Raw genomic sequence first — 20,000 nt, 5'->3', positions numbered from 1 at the left:
CTGTACTGTACCCTTAGGTCAAAATTAGCCGTGCATTTTACCTTCCACAAACAGAACCCATTCCCAGGCACGTAAAGCCTGTTTCTTTACAAGCCAGAGAGTACATGTGCATGCCACAAACAGGAAATCTCCAAACACCTTTTTCTCTTCAAGCGCTCGCTCCTTCATTCTCCAAAGACATCGCCCCCCCCCCCACACCCCCGGCCTTTTAAAGATTTGGCAGATGCTGGTTAAAAAGTGGGCTAATGCGTTGTCCATCCCCACTTGTCGTGTGGTAATGACAGTTGCACACATTCTATGTGTGGTAACCGCTGGGTTAGAAGCCAAGCAAGCCGCCACTGTCTGTTTGTTTATTTGCAAATGTCCAGGACTCTGACGCTGTGGTGGTGCTGAGTGCAGTGTGGCGTGAGTTTGTGAGATGAATGTTGATGGATTGCTGTTTACTTTCTTGTGCATTGAGGCCTGGCAGCAATAGGATGCATTTCCCCCCCTCTTGCTAATCTGTCCCAGTAGGCAGCTGGTCCACATGTTCAGGCAGTTTTGTGTTCGTGTCGCTGGTTCTGATGGAGACAAGTAAGAGTCCGAGAGGAGTCATAGGTATGCACTTCCTGTCTGTCTGTCTGTCTGTCTGTCTGTCTGTTTGTCTGCCACACTTCACTTTCAGCCCAATCAACCAATCAGCTCCAAGAAGCAGAGCCGCTGCCTTCCAAATCCTCAAATCAAAACAGCTGATTTACTGGGAAGGACGTGGGGGTGGGCGATCGGGGGGAGGGGCTCTACCCGGGGGTGGAGACAGAGGAAGAGGTGGCAAGGATCCGGTTGGGGATGACGGAGGTGAAGGTGAAGACACCGGTGGAGGCAGGTACAGAGTGGTGGGGGGCAGGGCACGGGTCGGTGGAGGGGTGTAGGGTGGGGGTGGAGGTGTGGTCGGCGGTGGGGTGGTTGGAGGTGAAGGAGTGGAAGACGAGCATGGAGGGGGTGTGGAGGGCAGTGGTGGGAGGGTGGAGGACGGCGAGGCAGGGGGGCTGCGCGAGGGTGGGGGCAGAATGGTGTGTAGGGAGGGCGGAGGGCTGCTACCGGGCGGAGGGGTGTAGATGGGAGTGGAGTGGTGCCTGAAGGCCGGGTAGCGAGGCAGAGGGCTGGCCTTGACCCGGGTGAAGTTCATGCAACGACCCTGCGGAGAACAGGAAAAACAACATTGCATTGCATTATTACATTACATTTAGCTGAGGCTTTTTAGGGAAAACACCTTACAGTGCATGGCATTGGTTGCAGTTCTTGAAGTTACGACTTACACCTTGGTGAGGGTTGCGTATAGCGACTCCCTACACCATGATATTGGTTATTGCATCGGAAACCACATGGCTTTTTGGAGAATTTGCACACAACCGAGGTCTGCTGATCTTGTTCTGTGGTTTTCAACTTCAGTAAGGACCCCTGTGAATAACCATGTCTAATGTCTACTTTATGACCCAGAGGTTTAAAAAGTCTGAAATGAGTCAATACAGCACAAATTTATGGTCCTGAGATGGAAGCCTACCAGTTTCCCTTACCTGGGCGCCTCACCAAAACAGAGGAACCACAAAAGACATAGTGATCTTGACTCTGACTTTCCTTATAATGCTCTATGTTGCCGAATCATTGACCACATAATCCACTCGAGGGACTACAAGAAAATGACTCTGGTTGAGGTACAACACAGGTGAATTCTCGATCCACATAAAAACGTCTTTCTGTTACGGACAGCTACATATTTAACAAACTGTAATTGCTTTACCAGCCAGCCCAACCTTGGCTTGTTTTTCGTTTTTTTCAATGCACATTCTCTGTTGCTTGCCGTTTCCAACATACACAACTCACAAACCCACACTTTCAAATTTTGGTCAAGATATAATATAATGGATATGGCATGGTTGGGATCGTTTCAAGATATAATATAATGGATATGGCATGGTTGGGATCGTTTCTAGATATAATATAATGGATATGGCATGGTTGGGATCGTTTCAAGATATAATATAATGGATATGGCATGGTTGGGATCGTTTCAAGATATAGTAATGGATATGGCATGGTTGGGATCGTTTCAAGATATAATATAATGGATATGGCATGGTTGGGATCATTTCAAGATATAATATAATGGCTATGGCATGGTTGGGATCGTTTCTAGATAATATAATGGATATGGCATGGTTCGGATCGTTTCTAGATATAACATAATGGATATGGCATGGTTGGGATCGTTTCTAGCTCAAAATCCCATACATCCAGTTGTTTGAATGATGCATACGAGTAAAAAAAAAGGGGGGGGGGGGAGCCTACCCAACGCCTTAATTTAAAATCCTGGCTCACTGTGATTATTTCATTTCTGTAGGTTAATGTAATGCATTTGGCATGGTTGTGATTATTTCTAGCTCAGAATTTCATGCATGCCGTTGTACAAAGTACATGTGTCTACATCTGAGCACACCAACAGCTCCCTCCTCGTATTGTGGGAGAGTAAAAGACAAAAGAGAATGGAAAAAGACACCCTCAGCACAAAGAAAGGGGGATGTAGTAGAGGAGATATCAGGTTATGCAACAGGGCTCTTTGGAGCATGCTGAAAAGAATGTGATCGTGAAATTTCAAGTATTGAATTTGCAAGATGGCTTCACGGTTGGGAAAAAAACCTGCATATAAAGAATCACTGTCCACAGTGCCAGATGCTGCAGAAGTCCGATGCAAGGCCTGCGATTCCCATCAGTCAGACTGCGTCCCCATAGAGAAGAGCGAGGGCCTTGTGGTGTCATTTGTAGGGTTTGCTTGCATTACTCTAGGTTAGCATCAAAGTCTCTTGGATTGGGGGGTGCTGTGGCACAGTTCATTAATACACCATATACCAGTATTATGTATGGACAATACCAGTATATGTATTTCCCATGGGGACTCAGGTTCGAGTCTGGACTGGGTAATTCCCCATCTCTCACTCTATCATTCACTTCCTGTCTTCTCTAATACTTTCCTATCTGAATAAAAAGCTCCAACAATATTCATTGCAAAAGCTGTCTAGTCCAGTATCAAGACTACCTTTTTGTAAGTGTCCTTAAAGAGAAGAGATGGTGGGGGTTCCTTTGTTTTTGTCTAATCTTTCTTGGGTTGCATTATCATAAACTAGTGTCATGGATATGGCAATCTGAGTTACTTCGATCATCCTTTGAGGGGACACAAGGGGCCTTATTTATAAAACTTTGCAGAAGCAATGTGGCATAAGATGGCGCACGCACAAATCTCAGGATGTGCGTACGCAAGTAATTATTCAGATTTATAAAGCGTGGCACACGCACGTTCCATGCCGATTTCACCTTATAAATCACAACCGACTCTGAAGTTGCGGCACATGTGCGTACCCGTGGCCACACCCATAATTAACCATGAATATTCAGTGAAACGCCCAAAATGAATATTGATATGTGTACGGTTTGCGGAAATCAGAGAGGATATTTACCAAAGTGAGCAAACAGTTTTATTAGATAGAGAATGTTGGGCAATGTTGAACAGTTAAGTTTGGCAACTCATACAAAAACCAAAATCCCTTGAATTGTAGCATGTAGATGGTTATGTTCGCAAAGGTCACGCTATACCAGAGGTAAAAAAAGGACGGCATGGACACATGAACCTGCCAGGTCATGGACATGTAGTATTAATTAAGTTGTGCAAAGGGGGAAAATAGCTGCGTCAAGGAAACATTTCACATGACATGCCCCTATGTGAAATTCACCGGTAACACATACAGTGCCTCCCAAAAGTCTACACACCCCTGTTCAAATTCCAGGTTTTAATGCTTTAAAAAAATGACAGGACAAATAATTTCACAACTTTTTCCACTTTCACTCTAAACCATTATCCTCTACAATGCTGTTGAAAAACAACACAAAGCTTTAAAGGGAGAAAATAGACAATAAAAAACTTGAATTAACATGGTTGCATAAATATGCACACCCTTGAACTAATACCTTGTTGCAGCACCTTTCCTTCGATTACAGTACTCAGTCTTTTTTGAGTAAGACTCTATCAGCATGGCAAACGTTGATGTGACAATTTTTTCCACTTATCTTTGCAAAAGCACTCCAAATCTGACAGATTGCGAATGCATCTCATCTGCACAGTCCTTCTCAGATCGCCCAACAGATGTTCCGTGTCATACAGGTCTGAACTCTGTCTGGGCCATTCCAAAACCTCAATCTTATTCTAATGAAGCCATTTTTTGTTGATTTTTGGCATGTGTCTGAGGTAATTGTCGTTCTGAATGATTAAGTTCATCTGCATCATCACCTTTCTAACAGGGGGCAGAAGGTTTTGTGCCACTACAATGGCCCCTGTGGAACTGTTCATAATTCCTGCCTCTCTGACTTAAGCCCCAATTACAGCAGAAGAACAACAGTCACATAACTTGATGCTGCCACCACCATGCTTCACTTTACGCATGGCGTTACCTTGGCAATGTAGTGTTGTTTTTGTGCCAAACATACCTCTTGGAATTATGTCCAAAATGTTCGACCTCGGTTTCACCTGACCATAACATATCTTCTCACATGCATTTGGGAGATTACAGAAGTATTTTTTGCTAGATTTACTCCACCAAGAGATTGAACTTGGTCATAATTCCAAAGGGTATATTTGGCACAAAACATCACCCCAATAACACCATACCTAACATGAAGTATGGTGGTGGCAGCATTGTTCTTTTGTGCTGTTTTTCTTCAGTTGTAACTGGGGCCTTCATTATGGAGGAGGGAATTATGAAAATTTCCACAGGGGCCGTGGTAGTAGCACAAAACCTTCGGCCCCCTGGTAGAAAGGTGAAGATGCAGAGGAACTAATCTTTCAGAACGACAATTTATCCAAGCACATGCCTAAGTCTACAAAAATAATGGCTTCACCAGAATAATATTGAGGTTTTGGAATGGCCCAGACAAGCCAAAGGTGCTGCAACTAAGTATTAATTTAAGGGTGTGTATATTTATGCAACCATGTTAATTGAAGTTTTTTATTTTCTATTGTTTCCATTTAAAGCTTTATGCTTGTTTCTCAATTGCATTGTACAGGTTAATAGTTTAGATTGAAGGTGGAAAAAGCTGTGAATTTATTTGTCTTTCTGTCATTTTTTTACATCACAAAAACCTGACATTTGAAGAGGGGTGTGTAGACTTTTTGAAGCCACTGTACATAAATACAAAAAAGACATTGCCCATGAGACATTGCACACATACTTACACATAAAATAACCATATAGGCATCTCTCTCTCTCTCTCTCTCTCTCTCTCTCTCTCTCTCTCTCTCTCTCTCTCTCTCTCTCTCTCTCTCTCTCTCTCTCTCTCTCTCACACACACACACACACATACACACACACTCTTGAATGTTTGAGATAGCATGAACCAGAACAGACCAAGACGAATACATAATTTACAGTAACCGATTGTCAACCAGATTTGTTTAGCATCTAATGTTTCCTAACTTAAAGCATTGCACAAAGCATCAGCTCACAGAAATGAAACAATCATCGTTAGCCAGGATCTAAAGCAAGTCGGACATAAAATTTTATTTTTCACTTGTCTTTTTGCTCGTATGTACAGTATCATTCTTACTTTGTACTTTTTTTGTTTCAGGCTCCACTGTACTGTATCCCCTGTCTGAAAAGCTTTTTAGCCTGGTCATTTGTTCAGCCTGTGAGCTTTTACATCTTTTTTGGTTTGTTGTTCATTTTACTCCTCACAGAACACATCCCATAATGATTTTATTATAGTCTGCAAGAAGCGTCTAGCCCATATAGGAATACATACAGTATATGCATTCCACGCACTATGAAAACAATTGCACATGGAATATGTATAAGCGATTATTCTGACTGTACACACTATAAAAGTTACCCATTTCGATTTGCATTGCCGTGGTTGTTGTGGTGAACGACACTTGCACCCTCTTTCACCCTCAATCCCCACTGCCACCTTGTTCTGTGTCTTGTAATCTTCTGCTGTGTCCTTTGGTTGTCAGTGTAAAGCTAACGGGCGTAGTAGGAGGCTAAGTCAGGAAACTCATTAAGCCACAAAACACAAAGTTTACTTCACAAGCGGGCCCTTTGATGTTTCCCAGCAGTCCCCAAAATCATGCCACACTTTGCCCCGATCCTTGCCCACCCCAACCCTCCATCTTCAGTTCTACTTCTTGCAGTTGCACACAATAAATCTACTGTACCAGCTACCTTAAAACTTTTTTGCCTGCCTGGCAGTCTTTCAGCCCGTCACCACATCTACATTTAAGGGAAATGTTTGTTAGTTTGTTACAGACACAATTAAACTACTTTGTAGCTCAGGGGACCTGTCTGTCTCGACGCTTGTACACACACGCACACACACGCACACACCAATTGGCAGGGCAATGTCAAATGAAGGAAACTGGGTCACACTCTGAGGCAGCTGGATGTTTTGCACCTGGCCCTGGTCCAGCCATAATGGGATGGTGAGAGAGCCCCAGGCAGCTGCTGAGTCCACACTTCCATTAAGAACCCTCATAAGAGGAACCCACAAGGGCCTCAGGCACCAAACTGAACAAAAATGACAAGATGAGGAGAAGAAGAAGAAGAAGAAGAAGAAGAAGAAGAAGAAGAAGAAGAAGAAGAAGAAGAAGAAGAAGAAGAAGGAGAGAGAGAGAGAGAGAGAGAGAGAGAGAGAGAGAGAGAGAGAGAGAGAGAGAGAGAGAGAGAGAGAGAGAGAGAGAGAGAGAGAGAGAGAGAAAGAGAGAGAGAGAGAGAGAGAGAATGCAAGACAGGGGAGGATTGAATCTCCTGCTGAGAGAGAGAGAGAGAGAGAGAGAGAGAGAGAGAGAGAGAGAGATTGAACCCCCAGCTGAGTGGATGTGAGAGCTCCCGTTGTGAAGGGTCTTGTAAGTAAACTTGTGAAGTACAGGAAGCACCAAAGGACAAGCCGTCTCTGCTGCTTCCTACTTCACCTCGGGGTGGCAACCATGACATCTGACAACAGTCTGGTACATTCACGACCAGTGCCTACCCCATCACCCCCCACTATACCACACCACACCAACCCCTTGACTGAGCTAATCCCTCCCTCCACTGTACCTCCTTCAAAGACTGTCACTCTGCGTACCCTATGAGCACAAAAAGACAAAAACAACTAGGATGCGGATGAGAAAGAGAGAGAGACAGACAGACAGACAGACAGACAGACAGACAGACAGACAGACAGACAGACAGACAGACAGACAGACAAAGGAGAGGTGGGGGTTCTGCAGCATCAAGCATTCATGACGACTTTTCCAGACATGGTTGGATCTCAGTCTTTGGCTGTCCGAGTCGTCAACCACACATTCACCCGAATAGCATCTTTTTTGGGGATTTTTTTTGTTTTTATTGCAAACATCTGCATTGTTTGCAACACATTTTTATGTTCGAAAGCAAGTTGACGAAAGCAGGTTGGGCTCTCCACCCCCAAACCCCCCAAAAACCCAATGACTAAGAGAGCCTATGGCAGGCCATGGACCCGAGCCAACCCCTTGATTTCTGTCTAGCAAAGAAGAAGGGTTGTAGTTTTTGCAGTTATTGGGAGCTTTTGTGGAGTATTTTCAGAGCCATAAATGACAACACCCTTTGCAAGGCTAAATGTTAAAAATCTTTTTGCCTTAGTTTATGTAAAGCCTCTTAAAGTGCCAGTCTATATAAACCATTTCTGGCTCGTTCTTTTGCTGTGTGGGCTTTGCTCCCTCTTATTCTCCCTCTCTCTCTCTCTCTCTCTCTCTCTCTGTGAGTGTGTGTGTGTGTCTCCTCTCTGGCCTAGCACCAGATGATTTCAATTATAGATTTCTTTTTTTTGCTGATGTACGATGAAGCAGGAAGGGTTCATAAGATTTCAGCCACAGTTGTTTAGATTTCGGTCAACAAGTATTCCTCTTTGTTTCATTTTTGTTATCGCAGCAGCAGAGTCAAGTGTTCCACAGCAGTCTCTGTCCTTGGTCAGTCTTGTCCTCTAATGCCTCTTTTCCACTGCCGGCTTTCTGGTAGGCCTACAGCTCGTGCCTATTCGAAAAACAAAAAGTGACGGCCGAGTCGTGCTTTGTCGAACTGTAGGCCTACCAGCAAACCGGTGTTCTGTCGAGATGTGTTGCCTCGTCGAGATGAGCGACCGGTCGCCCTATTCGATAGTGGTGTTCTATCGATTTGCGATGCCTCATCTAAATGAGCGACCTTGACTTTCCGCGGAAGGCGTTTCAATCGGTCCACGTAGGACTGTTTTAATAACCATTACTTTGTTTATTTCACGGACAGGGGTGTGCAATCGTTCGTGCGGAGTTTAATAAGAACATGCGGCTGCTGACAACCGTGAGCCTCTCGTTTGAGCAAGTTAAGAAACGTGCCATATGAAAGAGACTGAGTTGAGTTTGCGCAAATACTGGAGAAAGTGTTTGGGATCAGGGCCTGGCTACGGGTTGTTTAATGCAGTCATTTGCTGTTGGTTTGGTTTCAATGCGACGTGGGCTCGCAGGGCAAATTGCTACATGAAATCATGTGCTATGGGGATAAACAAGCGCGATTTAGATATTCCCAGATAGCAGATAGCGTGGCTTCGTTTTGGCAGATGTCTGTCTTTTAATGACCGGAATCATATTTTCATAACATCCCCACCAGTGCATTTCTTATTACCATGTTGAGGCATTTTACAATGCAGTCGATTCAAATTCTTGAGTGAAGGGTGGAGGGAGCATTTTGACAGCTCAATCAGAGGTGGCGTTTTTTTCCATTTTGCAATGAGAATGCCTCCTCTACATAGTCTTTTCTGATCGATGTTACAATGTTCGAGGTGTGTGAGCGATTACGGTTAGGCAACAAAGTAGCAAATGTACGAGGCCACGCTATTTCGCAGATTTTCCAATGATCTGCTGGATGATATACGCTATTTCCCGTTTCCCCCCCAGGGGATATACACCGGTATCGTAACTTTCAGTCCATGACAGTCGGTGGACTGGCTGTAGGCTAACTAGACTATAAATGACTGGTGGTAACCTCAGGAGGACTAGGCTACAGTTTGAGTCACTAAAGTTGACAGTCTCAGGGGATCCTATCGTAACTTGCGCTACAGTTTGAGTCACTAAAGTTGACAGTCAGGATCCTATCGTAACTTGCGGTCTCACAATTCGATGGGCAATCACCCGCGAAAACCACCACGAGGGTGTGCGCATGCGTGCGCATGCTCAGTAGCGAAGAGAATCACATCTCGATGGGTCGCTCATATAGACAGTACACCGGCATAAACGTGCTATACTGTGTTACCTCCAGGCTCGGTGCTAAGCATAGGCAGACAAGGCGAACACGTAGGGCGCCAAATTTGTTGGAGGGAACCCAACAGCCCCACAGAATTAGAATGTCAGGTGAAATAAAACATTAAACTTGACATTGACAATGATTATTCAGCATAGGTATGTAGGTACTGTATCAGCTGTGCTCGATCAGATGTACAAGACTTTGTATACAGATGCCGATTTCTAAACAAACAAAAAGGACAGGAGGTGTTGTTCGCCTAGGGTACCAAACTGACTAGAACCGGCCCTGGTTACCTCCACTTCACTCTTGACCAGGAGGTAACAACAACGTGTAAGTAGAAACAACGTGAACAAATAACTTGCCTGGAAGCAATCTGTATGGCCTCTGTACCTACCCTACAAAGCATACTGTGGATAAAGACAAAGGAAGCCTTTCCCATCACAACTGTGTAAGATATTAAGAAGCTTTCTATGAAATGTTTTTCCCCATGATCCAGTGGAAATGAGGCAATGTATCAGCCTACCAGAGTTGTATAAAGTAGAAGTAATCTTACAGATGAAACAAGTTGAAACCATGTAATATCATACTACTAGTGTTGTAATTACATTTGTAAGAGTACTTCTACTCCTACTTTATACAACTCTGCAACCTACAGTGTATGGTATCCAGTTAGGATGGTCAGTCTTATCCTCCGAGCGTGCTACAGTATAGTGCATGACCTCCACCTCCAACAACATGTACAGTAAATGGAAACAAATCCCATCAAATAACTCATCTGGACCTATTCTGTGTCAGCATCATATCAGTATTTTAATGGATTTAATGGATAGAAGTAGAAGTACTCTTACAAATGTAATTTTTGTGTATGTTCCACATACAGGTATTGGGTGGAAATGGGCCAATGTATCGCAATACGGGATACAACTAGCATGAAGTAAAGGTCAGAAATGTCCCTTATGGAAAACACAGCATGAGTCATTATGATACATTCACTCTTCTTTCGGTGAGAGATGCAGCAGGAATGCATGTTAAAACCTGTGGCCAACCTAGGATGGGCTTCATTACCGTATACAGACTGTGCTTCACACGCCCTGTGAGACACAGGGCTCAAGACAGTGACCCTACTCAGTCTGCACTAACCTGTTTACTTACCAAGCCCTGTGGGTTAATTGCCTAAGGGAGACGATTCAATGTCAGGAGGACTATTAAACAAGTAGCCTATATTAGGGCAGTCAAGTTTTTTAGAAAAATGTGGGTTGAGTCCCCCTGGGGTCTGTACTTTGGCCTGGCTGCAAGCCTCTGTATACCGCCTGTGAAAGACAGGTGTCATAGACGAGCTCCATTAAACCCAAGTCAAGCCAAGCCATGGAGGAGCTTCATTATACACCCTTAGAAATGATGGGTTGAAAATAACCCAATTCTTACTACCGTGCTGGGTAACTATTGGACCAACCTCGCATTGGGTTGTATTTATACAATGAATTGGGTTATAAATTTCAACCCAACAGGTTGAGTAAAACAATTAACTCAAATGTGGGGTTATTTCTAACCAAACCGTTATATTGAATGTACTTTATTGTTGGGTTATTACATCATATCATATATATGGGTTATACAGCCCCAATATTCTGTTTAAATTACTTAATTATGAAGTTAAATTTACCCAATAAATGTATCACTTATTATATGTGACACAGGCTGTGCAAAATAAGCACACCAGTTTGTGCAATACATTGATTTTATTGTCCCATTTTGTTTTCACACTTTTCACACAACAAAGATGATTGCATTTAAATATAAAATAGAGCAATATAACAGACATGTTATCATACAGTCAAAAAAGGCAGGAAGGGATGTTATTCAAAAACATGGACACAAAAAATGGAAAAATTATAGGGTAACAACACACTGGGAAACACTTTCAAGCATTGCACATTATGGAAAACTCATTATTTACTAATATAGAGAAATAATACAGCCTACTTTTTCAATATACACTTTCAAAGTTTACAAAGAAGACCCATGTTGAAAGTGAAGGGCATTATGCCTTCAAGTTGTTTCTATGAGCACATTTTTACTTGGGAATAGAATGGGGAAAGGTTATATGAGAACCTCAATGTTGATACAGAGATAAATAAATGTGTTTGTAAGACTGCTTTGTGACAGTACCTAAACACTAGAAACAACCAAATAGCTGAGGTCATTGTAGTGTCACCATGAATTTGCTGGTGTAAACCAGGGGTGGGGAACCTATGTCTGGAGGGCCGTTTGCGGCCCCTGAGACAATTTTAATATTATGCAGCTTCATATGAAATATGGCATATTTTGTAAAAGAAACATTTGCAATACAATGAAAGTTATATTCAGGGGACATATAGAAGTTAAGGTCTGTTTTAAGGTGGCTGCATTCCATATAGGCCTAGAGTGCAGGGGGAAATCCTAGTTTGTGTTAATTGTACGGCCCTCGGAGGACTTTCACGGCCCTCAGAGTAATTTGAAGTGGCCCTTCAAATGAAAAAAGGTTCCCCACCCCCTGTTGTACACTTACAATAATACACAGTGTTTCCAAAACCAAATGTGTAGAGCAGTGCATTCTGTGTAGAATTTGCAATAAAATCTTAGCTGGGTGTCCCTTTTAAAGGACTGTGCGCATTGAAGCTGGCATTGCTGCCTCCGCCTCCTGGGTACAGAAGCCTCGTCAAAACTCTCGGCCTCTGAATGAAAAGAAAAACACACATGCAACATTTAGTTACAAAATTATAAAATGATGATGACATTGCAAGACACAGGTCAGACCATCTGTGAAATAAATGGCTAAATAAGAAAGTGGTAGCTAGTAAAGAAAGTGTTGGCTATTAAAAACAAATATCAGAAAACAAAAATGCTTCTGATATGAGGATCCAATTGAATGAGGTCAAATCACTAGCAATGAAACTCAATTTGGTCAGGGCTTAAGTGTATAAGGATGCACTAGTGGTAGCCAAACTATTGCAACACGGACAAAACAGTGACTTACCCACAGTAGGCTAGTGCTGCACAATGAAGAATGCTGTTATGTTCCTTTCAGCAACATCCAAGCAAATAGCCTAAAAAATGGTCAGAAACACATTTGAAATTATTCTAACTGAATAATAGGCTGCATCCATTTAGTTGCAGCAAAATATATTTTTAAGTAGGCTATGCTCATCACATTACACCCAGGAGGTCTGTCATTGCCTTACACCAATGTCAATACATTATTTTTCTTTGAAAAGCACCGTATTCGCTTTGGCCTGCCCACACCGAAAACTATAAATAAGGCCCACTACTCACGTCAGTCAGTCGGTGCACTGCACTGTGACAGGTGACAGCTCTGTTCAGTCCTGGACGTCTCCTTCCATTTTTCATAGCTGCAATCATCTAGCAAATAGAAAGCCACATTGTTGTTAAACCAGAGGTAGTAGCTATACCATGCTCGCTGACATAACCGTCCTGACATGTCTGTATATCGAAGCCCACTTCGCGGACGTCCAGGCTTATCTGAAAAGCTAGTTCTAAAACCACACAGACTAGCTGCACCAGCCATGAACTAGCCTACCTTGAGCAGAGCTGCAGATGCCAGCGGCATTAGTACAACTGAATAGGGATACACGGCACGTCCGTATTTTCCGTTGTTGTTATTATTAATTTCTCTAACTTGTGCTGATTTGTGCTACTTATTCCACGCGAACTCGCGGCAGAGAGTTGATAATATTGGCCCGCCGAGAGACCAACTTCAGAGCGGCGGCACTGCGGCCAGTTATTTGTGTCGAGAGTTACCGTGGAAACCAAAAGACGGTTGGACACAGATTGAAGTTACAGGCGAGTTTCGTGAAATTAAAATGAATCCCATCTGGTTTCGAGACGAGATTCATTCCAATGTTTCTTATGATTAGATTAGTTGACTCCATTTCCATTGGTTTAGGTAATTGAGAGTAACCAACGGTTTAGGTTTGTGTAGAGACTACCTTGGGCAACGGTCTTCTTATTCAATGGGTTCATACTTCATAGATCGATCGAATGGAAGATAAGGAATGCGTTGGATGAACGAATGGCTATCACACATCTATCAGCTTTAGGCAGTTAACTAAAGTTAGCTGGAGACAAAACAGTAAAAACACATTACAAACCTTCATTTTTGTTGAAGACTCCGGTCAGTTCACTTCTTCCAGGGCGGCACGGGCAGGCAGAAAGAACGTTATCTGCAGGGAACTCTGATTTCAAACGTAGCAGGGCAACACAGTGTTGGGTACAATAAACCAGTGAGTTGGGTTATTGTGTAACCTAACTAATAACCCAATCAGTAGAGTAGCATAGATGTTCCCCACTGTACCAATATTGAGTTAGAGTAACCCAACACTGCATTAGAATAACCCAACAGCTGTTATTCAGCACTTGGGTTGACAAAACAACCCAGCATTTCTTAGTGTGTACAGTCTCTGCATTACACGCCCTGTGAGAGGCAGAATTTTTACAGACTGACTGCTTCACAGCTGTAGAAGAGGAGAGGCGCTGGGAGTGCACGTTGCCATGTTAAATAACGTGTGCTGTTTGACACGCTTCACCCGCTCCAGCTGAAGGGAAAAACACATTTCCTGTCATGATATGTTTTTCTTTATTTGTTGTTAAGACGTCTGCAACGAGATGAGTTATGCTCAACAACAACAACAGTTGGAATCTCCATCTCTGAGACTGTGTTTGTTGTTATTGGAGAGAGAGAGAGAGAGAGAGAGAGAGAGAGAGAGAGAGAGAGAGAGAGAGAGAGAGAGAGAGAGAGAAAGCAAGAGAGGTGGCAAGGCAGGGTGAGGCGGCGTAGAGACAGGCTGTGTGGAGAGGTGGTCTGCAGTGGTGTGAGCTACAATGTAAAGTTTCCTTTGGGTCTGTAAATAGAGGGAGTGTGGAAGTGGAGGGATCCAGTGGTTTCTAGAGCCACTTCAAAGCAACGGTTCGGAGTAGATTCAGCCTAATGCCATTTGAACCATGACATCCATCCAGTAGTCCAGCCGAAGTGTTTTCTGGCTTGGGCGAACATTAGCAGAGTTACTGAGTTATTTATGGTTATTTCGAATAGTTTGCTGGGCATTCGCAGTATCTCCAAACTTTACCCCACCAAAATTACATGTCATGACACCAAACTTCTACAGTAGTACAAATATGGTCTCTACTCACAAAACGAAGCATTTAGACGTTTGGAAATAGTCCAGGAGTTTATTATTATCCACAGGAGCCGAATATATTCTGCCTTTCTAAAGGGTGATTTATGCCTTGAGACCAGCGTCCCTGCGTCGTGATGCAGTGAGCCGCGCAGTTAACGGAGTGAAGCCCCGCCCCCCGCCCCCCCCATCACGCAGGTACTCTGGGGCACCTCCCCAAAATTGTGTCTCGACGCAGGGAGTGATGCAGACAGCGACAGAGTGAAGGGCGGGAAGGAGAGAAAATAGGTCTCTGATTGGTCCTCTCGACCAGCCAGCTCTGTCCTCGAGTCGAGAACAAGCTACTTCCTTGTTCTAACCTTCGTTGGTCTACGGACTGTGAGCTCTTCATTAAATAAGTTGCCTGTGCTTTGTCGTTTCATTTATTTACACGAACCAAAGACAACACGTGCGCTTGCAAGTTACGACGCTGAAGTTATTTGGACAGTTGAACAGTGTTTCCGAGGTCGAGGAAACATTCCGCTTCGTGCGACCTATCCTCGACCTCGACCTATCCCCGCCACTTCTTTGTTCCAAACTACCGCGGTGGCTGCCAGTGCGCTCAAAAATGCACATGACATAAAGATTTAATGTTTCATTTTCATTGTCGTTGAGTCTGTGAAGCTAAAAAACAACCGACACGTCTAGGTTACTCTTTGTATTGAAGGAGGTTTGAGCATGGAATGACATCGCGCACACCGCGCTTCAAAACAGGGCATAAATCAAAATTAACTACATCATGGCTTCAACAAGCTCACTCCGTGGCACTGCCAGGAAGTATAACCCGACCTTAAAGCTGCGCCGTCGTTACCTACGCAAGCCCGTAAAAGTCCTCAACAAAGTTTCAGACGAGAGTATTAAAAAACGTCTTCATTGAATTGTGATTAAGGTTTATATTTTATCTGTCTTGTTTTATTTTGCCTCTCTCTGTACAGTGTCCTTGAGTTTCTTGAAAGGCGCTTTTAAATAAAATGCATTATTGTTATTATTATTATTATTATATTTTCAATGCAAAACATACAAGATATTTCAAATTTTACCTACTATCAATTAGACAAGGATTTTCGTTATCAATACGGATGCTGAATCTACTTTTCATTGTGCATAATGATGAGTTTCGTTGAGGACTTTTACAGGCTTACGGAAGTAACGTCAGCACAGCTTTATCAGGTCAGACTGTATTCGGCTTGCGTTGATAATAATAAACTACTGGACTATTTCAAAACCTCTAAATGCTTCGTTTTGTGAGTAGAGACCATATTTGTTCTACTGTAGAAGTTTGGTGTCATGACGTGTAATTTTTGAAGGGTTAAGTTTGGAGATACTGCGAATGCACCGCCAAACTATTCGCAATAACCACAAATAACTCATAATTAATAAATCAGCTAATGTTCGCCCAAGCCAGAAAACACCATGGGTGGACGACTGGATGGATGTCACGGTTCAAATGGCATTAGGGTGAATCTACTCCGAACCATCACTTTAATAACCCGGCATTCACACTAGTACTCAGCGTTAAAGGATTCCATTGACTTGCATGGGTGGACGCATAATGCATTGTGGGCACCGCCGGTGTTGTGACAAACAGTCCTACATTGTAATTTTATCCTACGTAAGACATCCTGTCAGACATGTCTGTTAAATTGTCCTACATCGCCAAAGCCATAGACGTTAGACATGTCTGTTCAACAACTTTTCCTGTTTTTTCCGAAAATGTCCTTCTTACATGCTCCCGCAACGTCCAACAACTCTGTCAAAATTATCACAACCCAAACAAAAACGTCAAAATATGCTTCTAGCCAACATATTAACCCTCTAGCTACCAGAAATTTTTTTGAATAGGCCGGAATCCTACCAGGAATTCTAAGGAAAAATTGACATTTTGGTCATATTCTAAATAATGTCAAATAACTTGAAAAGAAATGAAAAGTGTCAATTACAAGTTACTTTCATATTAAAGTAGAGAAAACACACTTTCAAATGGTATATTTATGGATAATTAATTGTTCAGTATTCCCATAGAGTGCCTTTGATGTGGATTAAATGATAAAGATGTGATAAAATCCGATATTATCTAGGCCTATCTATCTATATATCTATATATTTAGGCCTATCTATCTATCTATCGATCTCTCTATCCATCTATCTATCTATCCTTCCGTCTATCCATCCATCCATCCAGGGTCAAAGTTGAACAATGATCATGTGACGACAACAAATGTCGTTCACCCAAAAGTCCTGTTTTCAAGCGGTTTCAAGCGGTATAACTGGACTACACTAGCTAATAATGTTTGAACTAAACCATGCCAAAGACGTGTAAGGATAACCGTAGAAGTGCCCGCAATAGCAGACAGGACATGAATGGAGCTCTAGGAAGTTTCCCCTCCGAATTTGGCACAGGTAAGACGCGCCAGGCATCACCGACTTTGACCGGAATTGAAGTGCTACAAACACCACGTTGGTAGGCTATTATTGGAAGTTAGCATTCAACTCAACGTCTTCGCGCACATTTTTTATGAAGGACAACATGGAGTAGTAACAGTCCTTGACTGCTTTGCCAAAGCTGACACGCAAAATGAGTAGCCAATTGTTCCATGCTGCGCTTCCTTCACGATGCGCCTGTTACGCAGAGCTGTCGCTGTAAGTTGTTCCAAGAAACTAAGATAGTTGGATACCAACATATGGTTTGACTCTGAAAACACACCGAAGACAGTTTACATTTTTAATATGTAGCGTGTAGACATCGGCTGGACAGTTGTGTTTGCTATTTAGGACCATGGCAGAACTTATCACAGTTGAACACCATCTCATAAGCCTAATAAAACAACATGATCTAAAAATAGCCTAAATAGTTATACACATGTGCTGTTGACCATGAAAATAGATCGAAGAGGGTTGGAAGTTTTCATATTTAGTGTATATTGGTTGTAGAAACAGAATGGTTGTGTTTGTAGCCATCCAATCTCGGACGGCCGTCATTTGAATTGACGGCAGATTGCCAAATCGCATAAAGCGGCGCATCTCGTAATAAAATCTAAAATACTGAAAAATAATATAATATAAACATATAGTTTTTATACTGAAAGTATATCGAGGAGGGTCTGTAATATTGAGCTTAAGTGTTTGAAAGCTGGAAAACTGCATGATGACGGCCGTTCAGCTGTATTTTCATATGAAAATATTCCGGCCGGCCGCGGCCGTTCTGGTACAGATCCAGCCGGACGTTCACGGCCGTTATGGTAGCTAGAGGGTTAATGTAGGACGTCCTGACGATTCAAACGACAGATAGGCTATGCTTGTTCTAAAAAGAACAGCCGTTGTGTAGCCTACCTACATGTGGAACACGTTTCAGAATAAACCATCTTGTATTTGTGCATTATTGTTTAACCAAAATGTTGGGAGGTAACAGAGAAATACCATTGCATGCATTCCTCATTCAAAACTACTAGCCTATTGCACACAGCTGATGTAGGATAAAATTGTAGTGAAATTACATGTAGGATAGTTTTCCCGAACACCAGCTCCCTTGCCAGTTCAAACGATGAGTCAGATGATACATTACAATAGATGCTTTCACAGCTGGGTGTTGGAAGGCACGTTTTGTTACAAAACAAAAGTTCTAGAGAAGCGTAATGAAATTTGACATGCCCTAATTGACTACCTGCCTTCTATTCTCCACTCAACTGTAATTCGACAGAATTCAGCACGAAAGATAGGCACGCCTATTTAACCATCTGCATCTAATTTCTCGGTCTTGGCAGTACTTCAGAACCATGGCCAGAGATCTTGCCTAATACGCCGTGTAATCCAGCGAATCTCAGCTTCTCGAGTGCAGTGGTCCATGGACACCATGAAGCAATTTGATGATCGGTCCACCGCATGGACAACCGCTCTCCTGCTAGAGCCGCATAATGACAAGAAGCCCATTCTCCAGCGAGAATGCAGACATATGCATACATGCTTAACACTAGAACTACCAGGATTTTTCTGCCTACCTAGAAGTACCAGAGAGGGGTCATTTGACCCGGCGGCTTTTACCTAATACACTAATCACTCATTTTGTTATGGTAATGAGGCTGTTAGGGGCCGTGTGTGGGGTGAGGGGTGAGGGGGTCACACCTTACAGTGCTAACAGCCAAGACAAACAGGGACAGACAGCTTCTTCCCAAGGGCTGTCAGCCTCCAAAATCACCACAGGTAAATAGCAACTTGCATGAAGATATCAGCAGCAAAGACAGATAGCACAGTTTGGCGGACAGTGTGTTACAGTTTTTCTCCATTTCTTGAAACTGAGATGTCATTCTCAAAACATGGACAAATCCCAAAACTAATTTGCAGTTCCTCACAACAGAATGGCATTTATCATTGCTTTCATCAAATTTCAAATGCTTTTGTACATGTCTCAATCATTTAGTACATCCTTGCAAATGGCTATGTACAAGTATCCTACAGTTAACACAATCAGCTTACATTTAGTAGAATTTTCAAATGAATGTACCTTGCTGATCTATCCCAATTGGTTGATTCTCAGTGTAATGGTTGTCCTGAAAACATGGCAGCACATTTTCTTCATATAAGTCATCAATGAACTTGTGAATGTCCCATGTGATCATGACGTATCATATGACTGCAACCAGATAATGGTTGAATTTTTCTCGATTGGTTTGGCTCATTTCTTGAAACTGAGATGACATTCCTATAACCATTGGGTCATTTGGCCAAACATTCTTACACTTCTGCACAACAGTTCAGATAACTAGCAAAATGTCATATACCTCCCAAAACACCTCATTCTTGCATCAGCACTAAACCGTCTCACATATAAATAGTCAGTACCATCAAAATGGCATAGATCCATCTCAATTGCTTTGGCTCATTTACATTCATTTAGTCCTTCTGTCAAAATAAACTGGATGGTTCAACATAACTACATGGATCCTCATCACTCGCTCATATCACCCCAAAAACAGTTTACCCATGTGTCAAAACTAAATTTCTTCCCCACATATATCATCAGTACCCCTAAAATAAATTGTCCCTTTGCCATTGTGTAAGCACTGCCAGTCAAAATGGTTAGGTGTTTTATCTACGTTCAGCTAACAGATTTCGACTATGTATAAAAATGAAAAAGTGTGTGAAACCATTGAAGTTTGGCAACACAGACAATTTAACATGGACATTTATCAGTAACCTTCTTTACTGTAAATTCATATTCAAGTAATGCCCATATATTACAGGTTTCTCATGGGTTTGGCTCATTTCCCAAAATAGAGATAACATTCACAAAATAACATGGACAAATGCCAAAGCAACTAGCAATTGTTCAAAACAGAATGTCGTTTGAAAAAATGTCATGAAATTAGCCAAATAACAGAGGAAACTGTAGTATACACGGTTGTAGAATTATTTTCTACTAACTAGTAAAGTTACAATACCATCTGACCTGTTGAACATTTACTATGTAATGAAATTCTTAAAA

At 42.5% G+C, this 20,000-nt stretch overlaps 1 protein-coding gene across 1 annotated transcript in view; it reads right to left on the bottom strand.

Annotated features, from left to right (window-relative positions):
* The window catches only part of LOC134446424 (anthrax toxin receptor 1-like), a 91,704-nt gene that overhangs the window by 609 nt on the left and 71,095 nt on the right, over positions 1–20,000 (bottom strand). Inside the window, exon 18 of the mRNA XM_063195796.1 lies at positions 1–1,174. This exon is cut by the window's left edge and continues 609 nt beyond it. Within this exon, the coding sequence (XP_063051866.1) occupies positions 734–1,174 (441 nt within the window). The 3' untranslated portion in view covers positions 1–733. The remainder of the gene's footprint in view (positions 1,175–20,000) is intronic.

This window comes from Engraulis encrasicolus, chromosome 3, assembly GCF_034702125.1.
Source record: "Engraulis encrasicolus isolate BLACKSEA-1 chromosome 3, IST_EnEncr_1.0, whole genome shotgun sequence".
Classification (NCBI taxonomy): Eukaryota; Metazoa; Chordata; class Actinopteri; order Clupeiformes; family Engraulidae; genus Engraulis; species Engraulis encrasicolus.
This window is presented reverse-complemented; position numbering and strand designations above follow the sequence as displayed.